Source organism: Dermochelys coriacea, chromosome 9 (genome assembly GCF_009764565.3).
Source record: "Dermochelys coriacea isolate rDerCor1 chromosome 9, rDerCor1.pri.v4, whole genome shotgun sequence".
Classification (NCBI taxonomy): Eukaryota; Metazoa; Chordata; order Testudines; family Dermochelyidae; genus Dermochelys; species Dermochelys coriacea.
In genome coordinates, this window is record NC_050076.1 from 7,279,495 (window position 1) to 7,306,851 (window position 27,357).

The window sequence follows — 27,357 nt, forward strand, 5'->3', positions numbered from 1 at the left end:
TTGGCAGTTCTTGCTGAGCACTTGCAGATTGAAAGAGCCTTTTCTCTTCTCTCCCCTCCTCCCCTCTTTAATCTTTTTTTCAATAATGAAGGGGAAAAACTTTCTTCAGACAGTTTTTGTTCAAGAAAGTGAGATCATCAGCGAAGAAGTCAAAACCAAGAGCTGGCTCTTACCTCTCCTGCGAGGTGACAAATGTAAATTGTTCACATTTGATGTCAGCATCCGATCAGCTTTGCATCCATACAACATCTGGGAGTGGGCTCAAATAAATTAGATTTTCAAATCAAAGAGCGAGCCCTCTATAAAACCAATTAGAGCCGCATGAAGCATTGTTGTTAGCTCTGTCATTTGTTCAACTTCAGTATGAGATCACACACTGTATTGTGGGAACTTGTAGATGGCACAAGTCCATTATTTGTGTCTTATCCATCCGCTAAATTGTTGTTAAACTAGGAGTGAATTGTGTTGCTTGAAAAGCTTTGCTGTCATTCTGCAAGGTGAGAAACAGGATTGTTTTTCAGTCACAGCATTTCTATGATTGCATGTAATCAGTGTGATGACCGCAGCTACTGTTAATCTTGCAAAATATGTTAGCCTAAAGGAAGCTTTGCTGGGTGAGAGCAAGTCATTTGATCTGTTTCTACTTTGTAGAGCTGTGGATGGAAACTCCTCTTTGTTGGTGGGTCTTGCAATGCAGTTGTTGGATTTCAAGCAGTTCCTCTTTCTCCCTCCAATGTACATGACATAGTCTATATTCCCTAATCCATAGCATCTAGTAACCTAAATTTTATCCAGCCCTAATCCCCCAATGCCAAAATGGCATTGTCAGAATGGGACTGAAGAATCTAGTTTTATCTCCGTTAAAGCTGATTAGTTTTAGATGAGATAAAACCATGAGGTCCTGACTACTCTTGGCCATCGAAGATCCCATGGCACTTTTCACTGAATTAGGTGTTACTTTCAGCTCTTGCTTAGATTCCAAGCTGAATAGTCTGCCTGACTAAATTCCTATACGTTTATCACTGGGTGCAGTATTCTTCTCTACATCCAATCTTAAACTTCCGTTGAAGGTTGCTATGGCTTGAACACAAGTCTGTGTTGCTATGCACTGCTGTAGTTGCATTGTATCTTTAGAGGTAGCTGCATTTCCGTGGTGAAGCAAGTCTGCATGGTTTGTAAAGCTTCTTTCTGAAGACAGGCTGCTCGAGAAACTCAATCAGGATGGAATTGTATCCTGCGACTTGCAGCCTCCATTTGCTCTGAAATTGTCCTTCCTCATCAAACATGAAGGTGTGGATGTGGCTTCCTTGTAGAATGCAGTGGGCCGTATGTGGCCTGCACTGTGCTTATCCTTACTTTTCCCAGAAACCTCTGTTCTCAGGGATGACTTTTTTTCTGACCTCAACATTTGTCCTTTTTTATAACTGAATGTTCTGGTCTTACTCGCCTTCCCTCTCTGCAGATTGCGCTCTCTTTTTTCTTTAAGAAATAATATCCATATTACAACCTTTCCTTTTGTGACATTGAAACGAAAATCATTTAGACAAAAGAAAATAATACCCACAAATCCGGAGGGGAATTCTGGGAAACCACATTATTCTGTCTACATAGATCTTTCATTTTCCTAGCAAATAAACCAGAAGAAAGCGATGTTATTCCTGTGAAGCATTTGCTGAACAGATTAGTATGATATTTTGCCTAGGACATATTAAAAGTAGTGGCTTAAGAGAAGTCATGTTGGCTGATTACAGAAATCTCTATACTGTATCTTAAAGTTCTCTGGGACTGGATGGGGTGGGGGGAAATGAGTGAGTCATACTTTTAGCAACACAAACCTGAGAGCTGCCAGTGCACTTTATATCAATATATGTAACAAAATATTTACTTAGGGTTTCCATTAAAAGTTCAAACACAGAGGGTTCAAGTTGATCCCTGCTTTTAGAACCTCTGGTGGGAATCCTGAGTGAAATTTAACTCTGTTCAGTGTGTTTTTATTGGCTGCCTTCATGTTTTATTATCTCATGTAATGAGATCTCTCTTGGTTTGTCGATTTTTCTGCTGAGGATAAAAAAGTTCACATATGTAACGGTGCACATATGGAATTAAGGTGTCATTAAAGTCATGATGTAATGACCCCTTCTCCTTTTCCTTTGGTCAATATTTGCCTGTAGGGTCTATATGTTACAATATTGGCTTCAAAAGAAATCAGTATTTTTTTTTACCTTCTGAAAGTGTTGGCTTCAAATGCTCGTAATATTAAAACTGTTGTTCAAACTGTTGGTCTTAGACTTACTGTCTAAGTAGTTTCAGGCTTGGGCTCTTGATCCATGTAGAGCAGCTTTCAGGTCATCTGATAATATCACAACACAGCTGTAGGCTGCTTTCTGAGGTGAACCATGTGATCTTTAATCTACAGAAGTTTCTCCCAAGCTTTCTAATGATTTATGGAATTTGTCCCTCAGTGTGGGACGGGATTATTACACTCTCCCACTGCGGCCCATTGTATTTACTCTCTGCAGGCCACTTTAATGGAATACTGGTTAGATGGACAAAGCTAAATTCCAGCATTCCCTCTTCCCTGTACTTTTCAGCTGCCTTCATATATGCTTATGTATAACTTTCAGTTCCCAGCATATTAAACTCTAGCATCATCAGAAGAGTGTACAGTCAGATATATTGCAGTGCTTCATTATTGTATGTATTTGTTATCAAATTACATTTAAAATACAGACATTAGATGAAAACAATCATGCTATAGATTCATGCTTTATTTTTACACCTGCTTGCAAAACTGCCCTATAATGTGTTATTTACTAGTCTCTAAGGTGCCACAAGTACTCCTTTTCTTTTTGCGAATACAGACTAACACGGCTGCTACTCTGAAACCTGTTACTAGTACAGAGTTAGTGTAAATTGTATTATAGATAAATATCTGTAATACAAACAAAGTCATTAACCAGGGTGAACCCTATTTAAAAACAAACAAACAAAAGCCTATTAACAATTGAGAGATCAATGAAATTAAAAATACTCTGCAGCTAATCACTGTAAATCTGTTAGTCCAGTTCTTCATGAAAAAACAGATGACACTTGTAGTGTTCCTTGAAGGTCAACAAACCAAGCTAAGGATGCCTGCTTCATGGTAAACACCTTGTGAGCAGCTCCTCTGACTTAGCAGCCCATTGGTTTAAATACCTCCTTTAATTGTAACCACAACAGCAGGGTTCTCAAACTGCAGGTTGGGACCCCTCAGGGGGTTGGGAGATTATTACGTGGGTGGTCTCGAGCTGTCAGCCTCCACCCCAAACCTCACTTTGTCTCCAGCATTTATAATGGTGTTAAATATATTAAAAAGTGTTTTTAATTTATAAGAGGGGTCGCACTAAGAGGCTTGTTATGTGAAAGGGATCACCAGTACAAAAGTTTGAGAACAGTATCATGCAAGAAGAGAGCTGGGCTTTCAGGTGTCCAGTGTTCTAAGACAATTAGCGCTTCATGGGTCATAAACTGCAACCTACGCTGCACCCAAGAAATGAAATGGAAACTTGTGCAGATCTCAGAGCTAACCATGTAATGTTCTTCCTGCTTGAAGTACTGCATAATAAGTCTGCAACTGCATTCTGTACTACCTTACATTTCTAGATGGTTTTCAGGTGAAGCCCATGTAGGTTGCTTTGCAGTGTCCTAATATCAAGGTAACAAAGGCCTGGATCATTGTAACAAGGTCCAGATTTGAAAGACATGGTCACACACTTCTTACTAAGTTCGTATTCACTTGCAGTAATGGGGCCATATCGGTACCTAGATAAAGAAAGAATTCTTAGTCCTAGACAAAACTCTAACGTGGCCCCCAAATTGCAGTCTCTGCAGTGCACACTTCAATTTTAGATGAAGGTAATCAGAGGCTGTATCGTAGAATACAGCGCTTTTATCAGCCCCAATCTTAGGGGCAACAATTACTGGCAGGTTTCAGCAATCAGATGGGAGAGAGAGAGAGAAGAGTTTAGCGTGTCAGTTGCTAAATCAGTCAAAAGAATCTATATCTGGAAATGTAAAGACCTGTCCAAAGAAGAAAAATACTTGTGAATGTTGCGTGTTGTCATTTTCTTGTACATTTTCCTTGCTGTCTCGTTATCGATGACTCTGTGCTAACTCATAGAACTCATGCCTCTTGAATAACTACTCTACCAAAAATGACCTGGCAGAAAGTCTAGTGATTGTAAAACTGTAGAAATTCTTCTTGAAAGGTGACTTTTGGAGGCAATTACTTCCCCCTAATACTATACTGATTTCCCTATGCAATTTCAGGAAACGTTGAAGTGGGTGTTCATATCGCAGATGTGAGTTACTTTGTTCTGGAAGGAACGGCGCTGGATCAAGTGGCCAGTGGAAGGGCAACTAGTGTGTATCTAGTGCAGAAGGTAAGAATAGCTATCTACTTCTTCTGAGACCTGTCTCCCTTTTGCCTTAAATTCACTATAAAGGATCATTATCAGAAGCAATGAAACAAACTTGCGAGAAAGTAATTCTTCCGCTCTACTCCGTGCTGATTAGGCCTCAACTAGAGTATTGTGTCCAGTTCTGGGCTCCACATTTCAGGAAGGATGTGGACAAATTGGAGAAAGTCCAGAGAAGAGCAACAAAAATGATTAAAGGTCTAGAAAACATGACCTATGAGGGAAGAGTGACAAAAATTGGGTTTGTTTTGGAAAAGAGAAGACTGAGAGGGGACATAACAGTTTTCAAGTACATAAAAGGCTGTTACAAGGAGGTAGGAGAAAAAGTGTTGTTCCTAACTTCTGAGGATAGGACAGGAAGCAATGGGCTTAAATTGCAGCAAGGGCGGTTTAGGTTGGACGTTAGGAAAAATTTCCTAACTGTTAGGGTGGTTAAGCACTGGAATAAATTGCCTCGGGAGGTTGTGGAATCTCCATCATTGCAGATTTTTTTCAGAGCAGGTTCGACAAACACCTGTCGGGGTAGTCTAGATAATACTTAGTCCTGCCATGAGTGCAGGTGACTAGACTAGATGACCTCTCGATGTCCCTTCCAGTTCTATGATTCTATGAAACTCAAACCATTATTCTAGTAAACCTACAAGAAACAAGCAAATCCAACACATGGATAGCAAAGTTGTACAAAATCTCAGTACAGCCAAAGAAGGCGTTGCATAAAACAGGAATACATGATTTCACTGTGCAGTAAAATGTAATTAAAATTCAACAGGCATTGATCAAAGCAACCTAAGAAACAAATGCTACATTTTTGAAGTCAAACGTATTAATGCATATATGCTGATTTTCAATTATTTGATGGGGTAAGTTTAGGAAGCTTCCAAGCCAAATATGTATCGTAGTGGTGTTCCCGATTTTCACAGTTACATGTGCAAAAGTGCTTTCAGACTACATCGAATATTACAGGCTCTTCTTGCATTGAAGGAAGCCATATAACCTTATTTCTCCCAACCCACTGTTTAATCTTGAAGCAGCAGCGACAGAAAGTGGAATATGAAGGGACAGCAGAAGGTTCATAAGAGCAGATTCTCTTCTTCCCTCCTGATCAGTTGGGCTACACCTTCTGCTGTTGTTTCATGGATGTGCCCAGCAGAAGGGGCATCTCTGGTTAACATTCTTCTGTTTAATGTGTGTGGTCTGGAATGACCTTTCTCCCATCCCACCCTTACCAGATTTGGTTCTAATTCATAAGGTGGCACCTTCAAATCTCTGTGGGAACTGGAAAGAGCATTGGAAACTAAAGATTTCTCCCATCAGTAAACGTGAATCCATCCCTAATCTGCTATATGGGGAAATTTACTCTTGTTGCACTTGTGTTATCTCTGGCTGAGAGTGACTGGAAGTTGGGCCATAGTCTTTGACAGAAGTAGCCTATGCATGCTAATTCCTTAGCATCTTGACCAGTGCTCTGACCTTTCGCTGTTGTTTGGACACTGTCTAGAAATATTTTTGAAGGTTTTAAAACTTTCCTGTGTCAGTAACACTTGCTTCTCCCTCACGAAATTGCTTCTGTAGTTTCCCACCCTCGTGCTGAGTCTGATGGTCCCGGAACATTGTAACACAGCTTACCCGTTAGAGGGGGTGTGTGTGTATTGACCTGTGCTTATAAAATGCCACATCTCAGTAACGATCTTCTGTTCTGTTTTGTCCACCAGCCACAGCAGATTTAGAACTATTTCTCTGATGCTAATTGTGCAGTTATGTTGGTTTCAGTTTCTAGTTGTTTATTCTTAGTAGGTGATTTATAATTTATTTCCATGACTTTTTAGTTTTAGTTGGATTAGTGAGAGGACCTAATTGAGGAGGAACCAAAGAAATCCATGGGCTTTTTAAGTCCTTATGGGCATGGGGATGCCATTGGAATAGCAATTGGAACACTGTCTCTGTGGGTCCATGCACAAGGTTTTGAAATGGATAAACTGTTTAGAATAGTTTTCTCATTGCAAGACACAAAGCACATAGGTGCTACAGTGTGGAACTGAAGACACAGTTTGTCCAGAGAACTCCACTTATCAGTAAGCGATCATCCTATATAAAAAGGCTGAAAACAGAAATATTTTGATTTGGGAATGGTGCCTCCTGGGAGTTGTAGTTTGGGTGCCTCATGTTTTCATTCTCTTCTATGGGCTGGGCTTCCTGGTTGGACTAAATCTCCCATAATGCACTGTGGTCTACTATGTTGTGCTACCTCCCCTTTTTAAGACAGTGGGAGTTGCTAGCCGTGATGTCATGGGAGGTATAGTCCTGCAGGAAGCCTCTCCTATAAAGGAGAATGGGGATATGAGGCAATCAAACTAAAACACCCATGGGGCACTGTGGCAGCATTTACAAATCAAGATATTTTGCTTTTCAGGCTTAATTTTTTTGTGTTTAAAAAAAAAATTCCATGGAAAACAGATACTTTTTACGAAAAAATGTGTTTATTTGAAAACCCAATTTCCTGTTGAAGAACAATTTTGACAGAAAGTTTTCAACTAGCTTTAGATTTCATTCTTTGTGTTTAACTAGGATTTCCACTTACATAATGCCTTTGCATGCCCTAAATCTTTATTTGTTCTCCAACTGCCTTGGTTTGTTAATTCTAGCAGTGGTGTTTTATCCATTCTTTCGGATAGATTTTTAAGAATGCAAACCAAATTAGATATTGAAAATATGGAAGACTTTTCCCAGTGTCTCTAACGTGGTTAAAATTGATTAAATGTTGGATCTGAAAATTCCTACTTTTTAAGGTGATAGCTATTTTGTTAGAATTAATAACTAAAAATAAGTGTGGGTCTGGACTGAAGAGGATAGTAAGAGCTGGTTTGAAACAATAAGATGGCAAGGTCACGCTCATAGAAAATAGACTTTCCTTTGATGAAACTGTTCCATAAATGTAGCTGTGATGCTGCCATGACTTAGAATAATGCAAATTCTCCCAAAAGGGAAATTAAATAAATCTACATATTTAATTCCCCTGAACCATCTGTCCAGAAGACAAATTATTGTGTAATGGCTAACAGTTTGTATAATAAAAGCCAGAGGTTTAGAAGTAAGAGTGAATCAAGTTTTAAAAAGCAAGAAAACCTAAATAGTTTTCTCCCTTTTGGCACATATTATGGTGTTGTTATTTTAGGTGTGAAGCAACTCAAGTGAAAGGTCAGCCATAAATCCCTACAATATTTTACTGATCCTGTTTTATAATAGAGATCAAAGATTGGAACTGGAAGCCTGTCTACATGTTGAGTCCAAGGACTTTAAGACATTCACTTTTGACACCAGCAGGTTGTCAGGGTGTTGATATTTTGATAATGTCAAGCTGGGTAACAAAGAGTTGATCGAAATCTGAATTCATGGAAGTGTTGATACAAAAAAGAAAACTCTGAAGCAGAAATCTTGGCTCGTAAACAAATTGCCTATTTCCTTTGAGTGTCTTTCAGTGTATGAGTGATAGGCTAACTGAGCCCACCCCATTGTTAAATCTGTGTTCAAGAGCAGCCGATGGAAGCTCAGACTGGTAATGTAATACCACCTCAGCAGATAGACCAAGGATGAAGGGGTCACTCATGGAAGTCAGCAGACTGATCATAATCAGCCTGAACCAATTGAGAGCAGTCAGCCAAAGGAGGGCAACAAAGGAATTAGATTGTTTGAGGGGAATAAAATTGTCCATGTGACTTTTTGAAAATCCCAGGGGGTTATTCTTAAACTGTGTTTGTTCTTTTTGCTCTTTATCTTGTTGATTGATTGATTTCCCCCCGCTGATCCCTGAAAAACCTCTATGGCAATTCCCATTGATTATAGAGCTGCCCTGGCTCACCTGCTGCTGAACTTGGCTAGTGAGCAAGTCACAGCTCCAGCAGATGTTTCTGCCTTTTAAAGCCAATGGGGAGTTTTCCAGTGCAGTGTGTATGCCCCCTCCAGCTACCCCAGCTCTCCAGGAATGAGTACTAGGTCTGAAATGAGTCATTGGATTCTGGAGGCAGTTTGTTAACCCAAGAGGCAAGACCCAAAAAGCCCAATGTTCTCAGAAGCAGGGTTGAAGAGTCACATGGTACTATGTGAACCTGCCAGCCAAAGAGACCAGCTTTTGAACAGTGTCTCAGGACATGTTAAGTTTTATAGCCACAGAAAGACACTACACAGGAAAACTTCCTTCTTCAGTGCCCGTTTCTCTTAGTCTGGAGTCACAGGGACAGGTCCTCGTGAATGCTCTCTGCCGGCCACCCGCTAGGACTGCAGTGAAGGGAATCCATATCTCTGTGCTCTGGATCCCTGCGTGTTTCAAGCTTCTGCAGCCTCAGCAGACCACAGATCTGGTTCCTCCCTTGGGTTCTCCGGCATGTTTCCTAGGCCCTGACTCTGTCAACTCCCCCTCCTCAGAAATGGAACGCCTGAGCCCACCGGCCAATAGCCCCCAGGAGCAGCGCTGGCCCCCCCAGATTGCCCAGTTATTTAAACAGTTCCTCTCCCAGAACTCCACCCCAAAGGTGTGATGCTCCTGATTGCAGTTTAACTCTCTCAAGGGTGTGCAGCAGTTGTGAAGCAGTTAACACCCAGTCACACACCTGGCACAGAGTCTAACACATTAATGCTCTTTTATACTTATATATATAATGCACAGGAGAGTGCAGATCATACAAAACAATGAGCATTACACACAGGTCTCTTTCTATCTCATCCTTAGGGATCATTGCTATCCAGGAAGGCAGGCAGGCAGTGTCCCCTTGCCTCACACAGGCTGTTACATGCTGGGTGGTCTCTCCCTCATGAAACCCCTTCCCCAGCTTCACTGACCTTGCTCACTCCCATCTCACGCTTCATCTTCCTGTCCTCTCTTGCTTTGTGGCTTGCTATTTAAACTCTTCCTGGCCACCTTTGTTCTACCTTTTGAGTAAGTTTCCACTGCTCTCACTTTTCCCCGCCCTTCAGAGGGGTCAGCTAGACTGGATTTCTAAGGTTTGAGCTGCTTTTTTAGCAGAACCTTTGGGTGATTAAGGTATTGTCATTCATCTTAAATATTTCCCTTTGTATCTGTCTGGTGTGTACCTGCTACGGGACCTTTCAGCAATAGTGGATCTGCACACATACTCATGATACAGCAGTTTTTCAGAATACAACTTCACATTAACAACCAGAATTCATAAGTTGATCAGACAGACAACCCCTCCCCGCCGCCCCAGTTCCTCGCATCTGGTCTCTCTCAACTCTCCTCCCCATCCCCTCTGGTGTCAGTAGGGCACACAAAGCTTGTCATACAGATTTGTAACTGGTTTCAGAGTAGCAGCCGTGTGTGTCTGTACTTGCAAAAAGAAAAGGAGTACTTGTGGCACTGTAGAGACTAACAAATTTATTTGAGCATAAGCTTTCGTGAGCTACAGCTCACTTCTTCAGATGCAGAAACTGACTCAGAAAGCACCCTAGGAAGCAGATAAAACATGGCAAGAGGAAACAACTTTCCCTCAAGATGCATGCCTGCTGGGCCCTCGCTAATTTAGCTCCTTACTTTGGAGATGGGCAGGAAGAAGATTTATCTGAGGGGAGAGAGGGAAAGGTAAACTCTCTGCCTATAATTTGATTTAAAATGCAAACCCACAGTAGAGAGTATTGTATTCATCAACCTCTAATTCTGACTGAATTAAATGCACTTTTCATTGTTTTACACAGTTGGGTTCTACTACGTAGTAGAAAGACTTTCCTGGGGGTTGTTAACTCCCTCCCCACTCCTCATTTAGAAGACTGTTTTTTCTAGTTTTACCACTAGATCTCTGCAACTGTATTTCTCAGAGTAATTGAATGTGAGAACCCTTCAATCCCTGTAGCTGTGATCATGGTGGTCACTTTATTTCAGTGATGTGCCACGCTCCAGTTACAGTAAAAATAGAGCCCGAGGAGGTGGGCCCCATCGTAGCCAGCCCGTAGTTATTTGCCTAGGAAGCCGGTTCACATTTAAGGTAGAATGCTTTCCCTACATTTCAACCAGCTGAATGTCTACATTCCATAGTAATCCATGTACTGGCTGGCATACATTGCTATCTCTTGGCAGATGGTCACCTTGCACGTTCTAAGGGTAAGGCATTTGAAGAGATGAGGCCTCCTTTGATTATTCGAGACATGGCTATGCATCACTGATACTTCGCAAATCTTTCACAGATCTTTAAATATGTACCTCTGAAAAGCAGAGTGCTCCTCCTACCCCAAGTTCTATTGCAAAAGCCTTTTCTGGTGAAAGAAGGAGCCATGGGACAACTCCTAATAACTCCTTTCTTCTCAAAACCTGATGGAACTGTTGCTGCTTTATGTATAAATACTGCACTCGTATGTCTTAAGAAATCAGATGCTTAGTTTGTCATACAGTATTTGACTGTATCATGTTAGTGGTCAGGCCATGAGATGAAATGTGCAAGCATGACCCAAACTTCGTATTTCATAGCTGTGAATTTATTCTCTATGTAAAATATATTGGAGAATCCAGATATTAAACAGATGCAGACAACTGACCAGGACTATGTAGGTGTGGCCTGAACACAGAACTATGGACTTAATTCAGCAGAGCACTTAAGCATGTGTGTAACTAAGCACATGAAAAGCCCCATTGACTTCAGTGGAACTACTCACTTAAGTACTTTGACAGGTTTCAGAGTAGCAGCCGTGTTAGTCTGTATTCGCAAAAAGAAAAGGAGTACCCGTGGCACCTTAGAGACTAACAAATTTATTAGAGCATAAGCTTTCGTGAGCTACAGCTCACTTCATCGAATGCATCCGATGAAGTGAGCTGTAGCTCACGAAAGCTTATGCTCTAATAAATTTGTTAGTCTCTAAGGTGCCACGGGTACTCCTTTTCTTTTTAAGTACTTTGCTGAATCAAGGCCTAAAACAGGACTGTGAATTGGAACAACCCTTGCACGATGATTTCTCTGGCTTCATTCAAATCAGTTTGCCTCTAACTCCTTTTCCCTATCTGTGAAATGGTAGTAATACTTCTCTACTTGATATAGTAGGTTTGTAACAATTGATTGCTTGAAGATGAGTGTTTAGTGCTATAATTATAATCTGAGTTAAAGCTTTATGTTTTACATCATCAGAACCCCTTCTGTGCCATTATAGCCTCTTGAGTCAGTTATGAATCATGCTCAACTACACTTAAGAGAACTTTTTAAAACAAGAGCACCCCCTCATGTCATATGAGCTATATTTTATGCCTAGGGTAACCAGAGGTTTCATGCAAAGCATACTGGATCCTGTATTTCTCTATCAGAATATTGTTGCTTCAGTAAGAGATCAGGGAAGGGGAAAGCTGTTGTACACAAAAATATTCAAATCAAGTATCACTGATATCAACAAAGAGGTCTGCTTGGGTTCAGTACTTTCAGATGCCCCCATCCCAGAGCGTGGGTCCTTATGGATTTTGGATGTGATCTCTGTAGTCCAATTATCACAAGATGACAGTTTTCCAGAGAAGAGGCACTTGCAACTGTGTTCTTTATTCTGGGTTATGCATTTAGGAATTTTATTGAAATTGCTACCACTTGTTTTGTGTGATCTGTACATGTCAGTAAGGATTTTACTCAAAACAATCATATGAGATTTTAGTAAAGTGGGAATTTCCAACATCTCATAACCTTTCTCTACATATTTCAAAGTAGCAGCCGTGTTAGTCTGTATTCGCAAAAAGAAAAGGAGTACTTGTGGCACCTTAGAGACTAACAAATTTATTAGAGCATAAGCTTTCGGAGCAAATGCATCCGATGAAGTGAGCTGTAGCTCACGAAAGCTTATGCTCTAATAAATTTGTTAGTCTCTAAGGTGCCACAAGTACTCCTTTTCTTTTTTCTCTACATAATGCCTATGTTCTCTTTTCTGCTGTGTGTTGACAGAACTCATTCTAAATTTATAACCTTGTGTTGTTGGCCTTTCCAGGCAGCATGGCAGACCTCACGTAGTATATCTGTAAATTATGAACTTACTAGTATTGTTAACATGCTTTTCACAACTGGAATAACACAGTTGACAGCCTTTGTGTTGCGGGAAACAGCTTATCATAATCTATGCCCTTCTGACCTTCCAGTTGAACACTGCTGATTCATGTTGAAAGTGGCTCCTGAATTGTCAAGAGACCATACAGTTAATCTTTTGGCATTAATATGCAGTGCAATTAGGGTGGGTTTATGAGCAGTGGTCTAGTGCCAAACTACAAATGTGATTAAATATTCCAAGAACTTTCTTTGAAAGCTAAAGGTAAATATGAAATGTGTGTACTTTGGAAAAAAAATAGAGACCCCAATTTTTATTTCTTCTGCCTTTTGGGAGCATAGTTATTCATCAGAGTTCCAGATACAGCAGAACTATCTCTAAAACATATGGGTGTCAGGATTTGGAACAGGGTGTTTTAATGTGACTTAGATAGTGCTATTTCTATGTTTACCATGGTGGTGGGATTTAACAGTAGAAATAAAACTTAAACTCAACATCTAAAATATTTATATTGCGAACTCTTCTGAGCAGGAAATTTGTCTGTAAAGTACCAGGCTCATTACTGATCCTACATAAACAATAAGAATATGCACATTTTGATTAGTGTTGTCAGGGTTCCTTCCCCACTCTGAACTCTAGGGTACAGATGTGGGGGCCCGCATGAAAGACCCCCTAAGCTTATTCTTACCAGCTTAGGTTAAAAACTTCCCCAAGGTAGAAACTTTGCCTTGTCCTTGAACAGTATGCTGCCACCACCAAGCGTTTTAAACAAAGAACAGGGAAAGAGACCACTTGGAGACGTCTTTCCCCAAAATATCCCCCCAAACTCTACACACACCCTTTCCTGGGGAGGCTTGAGAATAACGTCCTAACCAATTGGTTACAAAATCATCAAAGACCCAAACCCCTGGATCCTGGAACAATGGAAAAATCAGTCAGGTTCTTAAAAGAAGGATTTTATTTAAAAAAAAAAAAGAAAGGTAAAAATCATCTCTGTAAAATCAGGATGGAAAATACTTTACAGGGTATTCAGATTCAAAACACAGAGGATCCCCCTCTGGGCAAAACCTTAAAGTTACAGAAAACAGGAATAAACCTCCCTCTTAACACAGGGAAAATTCACATAAAACAAAAGATAAACTAATCCGCCTTGCCTGGCTTACCTATACTGGTTGCAATATTGGAGACTTGGATTAGGATGGGTTGGAGAAGATGGATTTCTGTCTGGCCTCTCTCAGTCCCAAGAGAGAACAACCCAGTAAACAAAGAGCAGAAACAAAAGCCACCCCCACCCCCCCACCAATTTGAAAGAATCTTGTCCCCTTATTGGTCCTTTGGGTCAGGTGCCAGCCAGGTTAGCTGAGCTTCTTAACCCTGTACAGATAACAGGATGTTGCTTCCGGCCAGGAGGGATTTTATAGCACTGTATACAGAAAGGTGGTTACCCTTCCCTTTATATTTATGACAAGTGTATTTACTGTTTTCCAAAGGGTCAATAATGAGAGAGGAAATACGAAAATGAAACTTCAAATCATAAGGTTTGACTCACTAAATGGCTGCTAAATATGATCTTTTCCACAGGTGTCACCTGGAAAATAACCAGAGATACAATTCCTCACTGGTGTAAATCAGCGCAACACCACTGAAATCACTGGAGTTATGTTGATTTACCTCAGCAGGAGAACTGGGCCCCAAACCTTTATTCTCAGCTATAGTCCGTTTAGGAATAATTTATTTGATAGGCTGCAGGGATCAGCTTCACAAATATTGATTGGACATGGCCTACTGTTTCACAGATGAAATCCCAACTAATGACTTCTTTCTGGTTCTGAGACACACTGGTATTGTGTTGAACTGGAAGTGAGTACAATAAAAATAATCATTGTTCCCTGTCTTGGCTACAGAAGGCATAGAGGTTGTAACTTTGAGAGCTGAAGAGATGCTCCATTTAAGTGACTCTGTTTAGATCTTTTCCTTGTTTTTTGTTGGGGACCTGTGCCTTGCGGGGGAGTCAGGACCGCAAGAAATGAATGTCCTCACCCATGCAGTCTTGTTTTTCAGGTGATCCCTATGCTTCCCAGGCTGCTTTGCGAGGAGTTGTGCAGTCTCAATCCTATGAAAGACAGACTGACGTTTTCTGTAATGTGGAAAATGACTCCAGAAGGCAAGGTAACCCTGTCTCCTTCGTTCTTCCTGGTGACTCTTCATGGGCAACGTCGTCAGCAGCACTGGGCCCCACTGATGTAAACAGATAGTCAGGGGACTAAAATGGGTAATCCAATAACATATCTGCTCAAAATAAAGGCTTCAAGAGTCTCCCCAATCTGTGAACACTGTGTCCTGTGGATAGGATTTTGTGGAACAAATGACTGGCACATCCTCGTGATGAGAGGGACGGAAACAATGTTATTGATGAAAAGAAAAGGAGTACTTGTGGCACCTTAGAGACTAACAAATTTATTAGAGCATAAGCTTTCGTGAGCTACAGCTCACTTCATCGGATGCATTTGGTGGAAAAAACAGAGGAGAGATTTATATACACACACACAAAGAACATGAAACAATGGGTTTATCATACACACTGTAAGGAGAGTGATCACTTAAGATAAGCCATCACCAGCAGCAGGGGGGGGAAAGGAGGAAAACCTTTCATGGTGACAAGCAAGGTAGGCTAATTCCAGCAGTTAACAAGAATATCAGAGGAACAGTGGGGGGTGGGGTGGGGGGGAGAAATACCATGGGGAAATAGTTATTGATGGTGACTGGGAGAGAGAATGAATGTTAGGAACAGAGGATTTCTGCAGCACCATAGTAGGCCACTTGTCTGTTTAGGATCTTGTCTCTAGAAATAGTTACATTTTTCTGAAGCTCCAGATATTGATTCAGTTCCTCAGCCCCTCCTGACATTTAGCCAGTTATGTAATGCTGTGACTGAGGAAAATATTCCTTCCTGACCCCTGTGGTGGGCAGCTTATGCCCTTAATCATGAGTTTGGATTATTACTTACAGAACTAGAAAGTATATTAATGGGCATATATTAAAAAGACCTGGTTGTACTCTTTGGGGCTGTGCAGTGTGTAAATGAACATCACCTTTATTTCTGCTGATTTCAGGCATGCAGGTGCAACATGTTGGCATTGAGGGCATAAAGTGATATTCTACTTGTCTTCATGTTCGATCCGAGGTGGTGTGGGGAGCAGCCAGCTCTTCCTGGGTCTTCATTTCTTTCTCTCTGTTCAACTCCCATCCCTCAGGGCTGCATAACAGTCTGCTCCTCGGTTGCTTTTATGGTGGCAGAGCCCTCTCAGAACAGTGATTGCATGTCCCCTCCATAAAAGGCTTTGGAAAACAGGAAGAGTTTTTGTATTTCAAGCCTGCTGCTCTCCCATAAGTGTGTAGCTTTTATGCATTGTGTTCTTGCCACGGTTGTTGGAGTATCTGTTTTTTGGGGTGATGTGATCCTCAGGTGATCTTTCCGATGAAAATTAGTTTGGCTTCATTGTAAATGTCCACATTGCTCCAGAGGGGCTCAGAATCTCATTGTATGTATTAGCAATGGGGCTGCACTGCAAAGTTCAGCTGCAGCTCTGCATCTGAACTTCTTCAGTGTTGTAACTTATCTCCAGTTCTAGGCCCATCTCTAGCATTATGAAGGGTTTAGACTGTTGTTTGGGAAATCTTCAGCTTTCTGTATCCTGAATTCTAATTGCTCAAGGTACCCTCTAATACCAGGTACTCATTTGGCCCTTTATTTACCACCGAGTGCTCTTTGAGCAATGAAGAGGAGCTGCTAACACTTACCTCTTAGATATTGATGCTTGGTTTTAGAACAACGCTTAGATCCACCACATTTCAGCCAGTGAAAGTTTTTGGAGGCGTCACAGTGTCTTTCCTCATGTCTGCTCAGGAATGCTGATCTCTGAAGTCAGGCTGCATTCCAGCAGAGAAAGGTCTCTGACATCAGAGTCTACACTTTCCTTTTGGAAGGCTGATTGCCTACAGCCAACTCAACAAACAGAATTCTCCTGGGAAGCCTTTCAAGTTTGAATGGAAGTTTGGGTCACTGGGTTTGAATAGGAATTGAAGGAAGTTAATGAACCTTACTCCTTCTAAGAGGAGACGGCAACCACAACCCTTTTTCCAGCTTGGCTTTTCTCCAAGAGCTTATCCTTGAGAGTCAGGGCAAAGCACCTCGTGCTACTACACTGTGGTGCTTGTGTAGGCAGGAGAAATGGGATCATTTTCTCTTTTCAGGGTTAGTAAGAGGTGAAGTCTGTCAACAGGCTGTTCTGCTTGCTGAATGTGGCCTTTGAACTTCGATTTTCTCTGTCAGTGGCATGCAGAGCTATAAGGAATGATGACGTAACATGGAGAGAGGCTAGGAACACGGGGCCTTATGAGCACCTTGTTACACAGTTTACAGAACAGTATTTTGATGCTGAGTTTATAAAGCACTGCCTGATAGAATCAGGGTAAGGGCTTGTCAGTAATCCCTTGCAATACAAACAAACCTCCAGTAGAATGCCTACAGATTCCCTACATGGGAGTGACTGATTTTTTAATAAGTAAAACAATAGCCGTCATTTAACCCTTTCCGAAGATCGGTGCCATCTTGTGGGGCTTTTGAAATCACTCATTGCATTATAATCAGCTGTTTAGTACTACACCCGAGCATAACAGGCCATGATGTCTGGCCGGCAACTTGTGTAGCCCTGTGAACGTCAGTAGGAAGTTCTGACGTGCCATCTGCGAAGTTTCTTTTCAAGGATCTGTGTATTAACTGCTCCATTATTGTCACCTTGATGCAATGTGTTTCAAGAACTGAGCTGCGCTGTGTCAGTGTGGGCAGAATGCAGCCCCCATTCTGGATTCCACTGCTGTGCATCACACATAAACTAGCATGTAAGGTTCTATCCAATTTCCTTTTCTGTGGTACTTGAAACACAACACTGCTAATGAGGACGGTAAACTGCTGTGTTCTGAGACACCTGATGTAATTAGTGCTTCTTCCTGGCTTTCAGCCACTTCCATTTGCTCTAGATTTGTTTGAAAGTGTCGACAACAGGCGTCCATATACATTCATGTGGGCAAGACATATCCAAAATCTATTTCGATGTCTCCATAAAATATGTTTAATATATGTGTGAAAACCCAGTAAACCTCAATTAGAAGCAGTATGTTAGTAGTACAAGTAAAGGTATTATTAGAGTGTACTATATACCAGTTGAAAAGAGCCAAACGTCACAAGAATCGCAGTTGCATACTCCATAACACACTGCAGCAGACGACTCAGCTGCCTTCCAGGGGTCAGGAATGGTGAACAGTGTCCAGAAGATAAAATAGCAGGGGAAGTCAGTGCCATTGTTATTGGCAGTGCCTGTTCTTATGCCTTGCCATGAACATGGCCAGCCTGTGTTCACACACATGCTGCTTGATCTCCTGTGGCTGTATCGTACTGTATCTGATATTTCCCAAAGGGAAATTAACAGAACTCTGGAAGATATGGCTTCTGCTTTTGTCAGGCAGGCAGGAAAAGTGAGATTTTGGTTGAACACTTAAATTTCAGGCAGCAAAACAGAAATCTGGTCCATGTTGCTTCCTGTGAGGGACAATAAGATATTTTAGAGAAAAATGGCAGGAAAATGCGCAGAGAGATCTTACATAAACGTCAAGATCAGGAGTGGATCTGTTGTGCAATATAGTATAATATTGTTATTCATCGGGCGGCTGATTCCAAGGCAAACCATTATCCAAACGTCATTTGGAACATGCGCAGTTTATAGGCCGCATTTGTTGTAGTTCTCTCTACTCTCCGTATCCATTTTGTGACTGTTCTGACATCTGTCTGAAATAGGATCTCTGTTTAAGAGCTTATCTGCTTTTCCTCTTCCTGCTTCCTACTCCAACCCTGAAGGTACAATACTATGGTTATTTCAACAACAAGGAAACTATGATGTCACAATTCCATTGCCATGTGGGGTTGTTTTCAGGTGGGATTAAGAAACAGGAACAGATGAACTTCTAAAAATCAAGACCCCACTTTCAAGCAAATCTCCCTGGTAATAAAAAAGGAGGGGGAATACAAATATGGTATAGAAACAGACTTGCTTGTCAGTGGTAAACTTTCCATCTTGATCAATTGCTCTTTAGCGCCGCTGGGCTTCCCATTCTGTATCTGTATTTTCAAGATTATCTAATCCCGAGATAGCTAACACTCTCCAGGCTAAAATTTGTCTCAGATTTTGACACCTGAAGAAAATTCCTGCCTTCTGTCAAATTTGCCAAACTAGCGGGTTTGTGGGGTTTTGCCATTGATTACTCCTATTTAATCCTTCATTAACATACTGAAAAACATCTAGATGTATGGCTGTGCCCACTGCATATGACGTATTTTGTTTCATTGTTTCCTTGTATTCCTCCATCTGCTGCCTCTTGTGTTATACTTCACTTGTAAACTCCTTGGGGCAGGACCATTTTTGTGTTCTGTTTTTATACAGCACCTAGCACAATGGAGTCTTGATTCATGACTGGAGCTGCTAGGAGGTATGGTGGTGGTAATAATAATTCTAATACTAATGAAGCGTTGTATGATGCATCTTAGTTCTGGAACTAAATACCATTGTAACTGGAGTTGATTGCATTTGTTCCCTTCTTTAAAACAAAGCTTGGCCGAGAAAGCAACAGTGAAAACATTGAGTCCAGTTTTCCAAACATGCAATGCAAACTGCACGTATAGTTACTACAAATGTGCATGCAAATGGCCAGTTAGACTTTTAACTAGCTGATTGCACTGATACCAATATACATGTGCAGTAATGGTTCATGAAAATTAGATATGTGGTTGTATGCCCACTTTTGAATACCAGCATCGCTTTAGTTCTCAACCTTTTTCATATTGTGACTCCATGGTCCAATAGGAGAGTCTTGGTGCCTACTTCAGACTAGCTATAAAATAAAGGAAGATGGTGTCAACACCCTGAAACCTGTTTGAGGACTGCCCCCCAATGGGATCCTGAGAACCTAATGGTAAAGGAAATTCTCAGATCTATTCATTAACTTAGTCTACAAGTTGCATAGTGAGTTCCCAGCTTTGCCAAAATTGGGGATGATTCATTCAGATAAAAATGTAACTTTGCATGTTCATACCTGAATTCTCTTTGCTGCACCTTCCATATTAAGGAGGAAGCCAGCTATAGGTTATGTTGTAAAATCCAGGATTTTATCCACCTCTGCTGTGGGAGAAGCATTGCTTTTACTAGGAATTCCTTTTCCGTTTTTTGTCCAGTCCCCTACATTTTTTAATGTAGATGTATGTGGATGGAATTAATTTACCCACAGATAGACATAATTAGTGCCTAAGTACCTAAATCATTACAGTTTTGGATCTTATAGTGGTGAGGACCAGGTTTGATAAGGGTCTTGTTTTAATGCAGCTGTTACCAATAACTGGAGATTAGAACATTGACAAGAAAAGGGAGATAATAAAACATTTAAATGTCATGCTAGGAGAGCATTCCCTTATTTACAGAGGGTTTGTGTGGATGAATGAAATTAGAAGGAGTTCAGTTCCAATAAAGGAAACTCAGCCTTGTCCACCACTCATTTCAGTACTTTGAGCAAAATCTTTCTGGGTGCTTGAGAACCCCTTTGTTTGCCTTATTAAAACGTGAACTGTTTATTTTTCTTTAACCGTCTAATTGTTTTTGTATTTTTCATTAACCTGCTTGCCTTTTGCCCATGGTATAATGTTAAAAGAGATCCTGCAGCATCGTAATTACCTTACAGGAAATTTCCATGGCTTTTGATAGGGAGTTTTTTGGTCCAGACAAACAAAGATTTAAACAGACAAACAAAGAAAACAAAACAAACCCCCCACACACCACAAACAGAGGAGAATGAGAAGCTTTTTTTAAAAAAAGTGTGTAAAGTTTCTTGGTTTCCATCAAAAAGAAAACCTTTTCCCCATAGTGATCTGACACTGTCTGCCGTTAAAGAATTGACTTTGGAAATAATGTGTGTGACATTGAAAAATAGCACCAATTTACTTTCAGAGCTTTTTTTAAGCACTGAAATAGACTTTTCTGAAAAAAGAAAAGGAGTACTTGTGGCAACTTAGAGACTAACAAATTTATTTGACGATAAGCTTTCGTGAGCTACAGCTCACTTCATCGGATGCATTCAGTGGAAAATGCATCCAATGAAGTGAGCTGTAGCTCACGAAAGCTTATACTCCAATAAATTTGTTAGTCTCTAAGGTGCCACAAGTATTCATTTTCTTTTTGCGAATACAGACTAACACAGCTGCTACTCTGAGACTTTTCTGAGTATTTGTTACTCGTCCATCATAGCGGGAAAGAGACCAGCATTTTCCCTTGGGTATCATTTCTGATTTCTCTGACAGTGGTGAAAGAATGAAGTTTATTTTATTAACAACATGGCACCCAGAAGGGTTGGGAACTTCTACAATAGCCCCAATGTTTTGCATAACAGCACAGAGTCTTGGAATTCAAATTCCTGGGTTCAGTGTTACCAAAACACAGTCAGTACGTAGAAGGGGAAGGAGACCTACTAGAAACAGACCAGCCTGGCAGCAGATCTCACTATGTGTCAGTGACCAAGTAAAAGTAGCACACTACAACTCAGAACAAGTGTTAAACTGAACTTAATAGAATGCAGTGGGGCAGAGATCAGACAGAATAGCTTTTAAAATAGGAGGACAGCTAATTCCTTTAGTTCTATTAATTGTAATAATTTCTTTAAAATGCACATATATAATATACATACACACACACACACCCCACATCATCAGCTACACTTCTGAGAACTTTAAATCACAAGCCATTACCCTCTAGTTGCTGAAGATTTAGAAAAATGTGTCCTAGTGATGAGGACATGACCTCATGTAATAGGAAATAGACCTAGATGCCCAGTGATATCCCTTTCTCCCGTCTGTTGAGTTATGCTGCATGTGCGCATGCTGGTGCGCTAAGGAGGTAAATAGTAGGGGTGTAGTGGGGGGTGAATCAGCTCCGTCAATGGCAAATCCTCCCCCAGTTCATGCCTTCCTCCGCCAATGCCCTGGTTCATTCTGCTTTACTGAGACCTGGCATTCCTCCTGGGATACTCCCACTTGCCAAAGCTACCTCCTCCTTGAATGGCCCGCGTTGCTCCGACGGAGGATGTAAGATTGCCGCTTGAGCCGAGCCAGAATTAAAACGCTCCACTCATCCTCTAAGCACTTTTGCTGAGTTTGACCCTCAACATTCTTCTCCAAACGTCTTGTTGCTCCATCACCCTTTGATGAATCTGATTCCCTGTCCCAGAGCCAGTTCCCCATTGTCCCGTCACACATTCACCACTATGAGCAGCTTTGCAACATTGCTACCATGCCTCATCCGAAAATGTGGCTCTTTTCCTTTCTGTCCTAACAAATAATTTAAGATTAAATTCCAGAGAGACCTTTTATTAAATAGTTTAAAAATATGGGTGGTTTCTGTTTGAATTTTTTTAAATTGATTTCATGTGTGCTTACGGGCAACATTTCTTTGTTGGATCAGAAAGATTGTGGAAACTCACGGATTATTCCTTGCGATTCTTTGGGCTGAACCGTGGCCTGGGTAATGGTCTTAAGACCCATTGAAATGAGGGGGATGTAGATTGGTAGGTCTGGACTAACAGGGGCCAAAGTACTTCTACAGTGTAGCCTACAAACATTTGTCTGACATGGAGGTCCCAGCCGGCAGCCCCGTCTTGATCCAAGCAAGACTATTAACCTCAGGGCACAGTTTGTTTTCTGTTGGCCACACCCCTGTAATGAAGGGTGGATGCAATCTGCTGCATATTAGATGTGACCCTCCAGCTTCTAGTAGGTTTCTAATTAGACTGTCACATGGGCAAAGTTTAGATGCCCATGTTCGAGGTTCTACCTACCAATCTGCACGCAAGCCACTTCTCTGTTTAATTGGATTTTTTTTATTTTTAACATGAGGAAAAAAGACATAAGCTGTTGTGAAGGATGGCAGGTTCTTCCTCTTGTAATTAATGACTTCATTTACATTTTCTGATTTTGCAGATCCTTGATGAATGGTTTGGGCGAACCGTTATCTGTTCCTGCGTGAAGCTGAGCTATGACCATGCACAGAGTATGATTGAAAACCCAAACAAGGTTTTTGCGTCAGAAGAACTGCCTCCAGTCTCTCCTCAGCACCCAGTCGATGAAATTCACCAAGCTGTCCTGAACCTCCACCAAATCGCCAAGCATCTGCGCAAACAGCGCTTCATTGATGGTGCTCTTCGTTTAGACCAGGTCAGTAACCTCGGCATCCGTAACCTGGGGCTATTCACCCCTCCTCTCAGCCCTTACATGAGCAAACCCAAGCTGGACTCCTTTGTTCTCTTGATTGGTCTAAAGACTCCAAAGGGAAAATCAGACTTGAATAAAAGTGTAGGATTTTGTGGCAAAGTTGTTGGGCTTTTTTGTTTTGTTTTAACTATAACTTCACCAAGCTGTGCAGATACAGGACACCTAATAACACAGGAAACAAAATGAAAATAGTTGGGTTGAAATCTACTAGACAAAATAGATAAGGGAAGAGTGATCGCTCTTACAGAATTCTTCATGCCACCTAGAGCTATGGATACAAATCTTATAAATGGAAATAAATGCTGATGATGTCATAACTTTATCAAGGCATTTAGGTGCATGAAGCACATATTTCACTACAAAAAGGGTCATCTCCAAAGCATCATTTCCTGTGCTATACTGTAGTTGCAATAATCGTATTTTCCAGCAGCACTCCTATCAGTTCTCGGGGCAAGGAAAAGAATTAAAACGTTATCTAAGACAGTTTAATTGTGTAAACAGTGGATGTGTTTCAGTAGAAGAGATGTAAATGACGTGGTTTCTTATCTGTGACAATGTAAGCGGGGCTGTATCAGTTGTGTTATGTATATTTACTATTTTACAAGTAGAAACAGGTATTTTTGGGCTCCAGCTCAGAGCTCCTTTTGACTTTGTTGGTCAAAGGCCATAGAGCTACCTCTCTCGTGAAACTACAGGAGGTTGCTGTACTTCTGGGAACAGAGGGGTCGACCAGGCTGGCAGACAAAGTTCCTTAATCGTAACGAAAGCACCATTGTTTTATATCATTAAAATGAGACTTGAAATGTCTGGAAAATAATCTCCCTCCCCGCCCTGAACAGCCTCACCTGGAAAGTTCATTGTTAACCTTCTCTTTTGGGACATGTGCTTAAATATTTAAGGCTCGTCATTCAATAGATAATAGTGAGGTTTTGTTAGGCTCATAATGAAAGCATTTCTTATCCCCTGAACACCAGGGAATATACTGTAAAGAGCAATTCTGCTTTGGCAGGGGGATGGACTAGATAACCTAATAGATGGTAGAGGTGGAAAAGATCTATGATTATTGTGCGCTCTGACTGACCTGGGATAGCACCAGCTATGTCACATAGATTCTGTTCTTGCAATGTTGTGCTGAATGGAAACCGTGTGTGCCTGCACCTCTGAGGCTGGTTTTATGACAGTACAACTGCTAAAGCAGCTTCATCACATTTTAAATGGGACGGTTTAGCCAGGGGAAGGGGATCCTGTCCAGCAGTAACCTTGTGAAAAATTAGTGGCGTCTAGTTTTGTTCAGGCCTGTAAAACAGAGCCCAGTTACAAAGCTGCTGCAGAAGGCTGCCGCCGCTGGAGGGATGAGATCCAAACCTGCTTTAGGGCACAGGAGAGAATTAGTTTGATTTAATCAATATCTAGTGGGCATTTATATCCCCAAACTGCATTATTTTCTCAGAGTGGCATCCTCTGCTCCAGAAAATCTCTGCCTTCCCCACAGCAGGGACATAGCAGGGTAATGGACAGTAAGAATGAGACGTATTTAGCCAAGAAGTTTGCACCATACCTGCCCTTTCGATATATGCCATTGATCACCACTTGGTGATGAACAAATTAAATTAAAAATCCAAACCTGTGCAGAAAGCTATTGCCTTGGAGTGTGAAGGTGAATATGAAGGGGTGTGTGTATAGTGTATATTGTGCAGGACAAAGTGAATTCATGTAGCTTTTAATATAACCAATTTATAGTCCCTTGCTTTTGTTCACATGACTTCCTTTCGCTACATTGGTGTAGTTCTGTAGAAGGTCTGTTTTCTGTATCTGAGCAAGCACGGGTGGGCCCTAACAGGAAGCACACCTTTCTAATCACAGGACCTCTCACTGATTTCCTGTTGAGTAATGTAAATCCTGAACAATGGGAGACAAACTACAACAGAGGAAACCAAGAGCAATTAATTATCAGATTAAAGAAAACAATAATCACATAGCAGGAGGGAGTCGAGACACCCAGAAAGCTAGGATTGCATTGCCAGGGGTTGTAAGGAGACAGAATACTTTTGCTCTCTTTGTTCCAAGGGATTTTTGAGCCTCCTATGTGTTAAGTTCCATTTGGGTTCTGCCTTATGTTCAGTATTGATTGAACAAAGCTTAGGACCTTGTGACTCTTTGCCAGTTCCACTAATGACATTTATCACTGTGACATGCTGTCATCATTCTGCTGTTAACGTTATGAGGAGGCATTGTGGTCTCTTGCCTAGTCAAGGAACTGTGAACCAGAACTTCAGCTCTGCCACTGCTTCATTGTGACCTTGGGCTTGGTTTTCACATTGGGTTGTCAACTTTGTAATAGTTAAAAACTGGACATTGCAGCAGGAGTGCCAGTCCTGCCTCTTCCCCGGCCCCCATGCTCCGCCTCTTCCCTGGAGACCCTGCCCCTGCCACGCCTCTTTTCCCCAAGACCCCACCTTCATTCTCTCCTCACTTGCTGCTTCCCCCATCTGCCCCAGGCCCAGGATGGGGGGCGACTTGCCTGCGGAGCTAGGGCTGGGAGCTGCAGCTGCCCGATACAGGTAGGAGGCAGCACCAGCTGAGATGAGGCTGGCGTGGGTGATGACCCGGCGCCTCTCCCACCCGCAGTCACCGGACATTGGATGTCTGGTCAGTAGTACTGACCGGCCACTGTCAGGTTCCCTTTTCAACCGAATTTTCCAGTTGAAAACTGGACACATGGACACCCTATTTTCACATCTGTCTCAGTTTTACTCCTCTGTAAAATGGGAATAATATGTAACTACCTCACGGGGTTGTTGAAACTTACTATTTATTCCCCTACCAAAAACTTAGTTAATTCAACTAAGGGTGCTCCTGAATATTTCCTCCCCACAACATAAACTCTAAACAGTATTGAAAAGTCAGTTCCATCTCCTATCAGCCCATGCTGTCAGGCTCCAGTGCCGAATGGTTACAAGCAGACACCATCATGCTTTCCCCCAAGCTGCTCCTCACACATGGGAGAAGATCCCTACAAACATCCACAACGCAAAGTCATTATCATCCTGCAAAACCCTCCTTAAAACTCTCCTTTGCTACGAGGCTACAGAAAACTGACAACGGTGAGGCCACTGGTGTGCTGAGAACACTGCCAGTTGCATTGACATTGTTTCCTTGTCTCCCCTGGCCGTCTGTGTTCGTCTGCTGTGTCTTGTCTTGTCTTGTACTTAGTTCCGGCCCCAAAGAGCTTACAGTGTATCTTTTCGTTCTGTGTTCGTACAGCGCCTAGCACAATGGGGTCCTGATCCATGACAGGGACTTCTAAGCACTATGATAATATAAATAATAGTAGTGTGAATTTCCAGGTATTAACCCACCACCATCACAGCCCTCAGTATCTGCAGTACCGAGTTGGATGGTTTGTTGTGACATTAATAATTCCTGTTTGAAAGTGGCAGGCATATTTGTGTGAGCTGGTATAAGAACAGAGTCTGTTCATGCAGTGTTGTTTTAATGACACTTTACATGGAATTATTTTGCTCAGAAGAGGAAGACTGTCATTTGGATACCTCTTACATTATCTGCTGCTGGGTGCTATAGAAACACCCAAGAAAGATTAGATGGGTAAGACAGATACTCAGGTGGTGGTGAATTGGTAAAGTATCTTTGGTTTTTGTGGATTGTAGACTGACCTTTTAAACAACATTTGTGTGAATAAGAATAAGATATGAATGTGTTTTTGTGCAAATGAGAGAGGGAGTGGTGATGAATGGATAAAGTTAATTTATGATTTGTAGCTACTGTGTGTTTTGTTTCAGTGACGGAATTAAGGTTGTTTAGCTGCTGGTCATTGAGAATGCTTGTTAAATGAAAGTGTTAATATGGTGTTATGGTTGTTGGCTTGGCGCTTTGTTTTGAATTTCCTTTGTTCTGTGATTCGATAGGATGCCACGTGCCCAGCAACCAAAAAGCTCAGTGCACTCACTGGTGAAAGTTGTGTCAATTAAAACTTTCTGTGCCTGGTGTACAAAATTTTCCCACTGCAGCTATATGTACAGCATACGCTTTCCCCCTACATCCTCTTCAGTTCAGTTCTCCTCCATGACACCCTTAGCCCTTCTACCTGCAATTCCCCATAGCTCCAGAATACAGTTAAGTGCTTAATGTTTAAAGTCTTATTATTATTATTTTTATTTGTATTAAATGCATAGTAATGGGAGCTTTCATCATTGGGTCATTAAAACTTCAATTGCTAAGAATCTTATGGGTCCATAATCACAGAGATTTTAATGCATTTTCTTTCATTTGGAACTGAGACATTTAGATGGCAAGGCAATAAATAGGTGCCTTAGAAATACCGGACAGAGAAACAAATAGAAACAACCTTACATGTGATTGTTAGGTTTAAGTATGAGATCATCAGTTCAAGTGCATCTAGGAGTGGCCTATTGATAAATGTTCTCCTTTGCTTCAGCGGCTTGAAGCTGATGTACGGGGACCGGAAGACTAGCTACAAAAATGGTATATGCACATTTAAAAGGAAAA

General features: G+C 41.4%; 1 protein-coding gene across 10 annotated transcripts in view; it reads left to right on the forward strand.

The window, feature by feature from the left end:
• Positions 1-27,357, forward strand: part of DIS3L2 (DIS3 like 3'-5' exoribonuclease 2) — a 284,495-nt gene that overhangs the window by 160,429 nt on the left and 96,709 nt on the right. For all 10 annotated transcript variants that reach the window (XR_006274028.1, XM_043491795.1, XM_043491797.1 and 7 more), the window contains 3 exons: positions 4,309-4,421; positions 14,529-14,636; positions 22,540-22,773. Coding sequence is in view for 9 of the 10 variants with exons in the window: in XM_043491795.1 (XP_043347730.1) it covers positions 4,309-4,421; positions 14,529-14,636; positions 22,540-22,773 (455 nt within the window). In the remaining variant the exon portion in view is untranslated. The remainder of the gene's footprint in view (positions 1-4,308; positions 4,422-14,528; positions 14,637-22,539; positions 22,774-27,357) is intronic.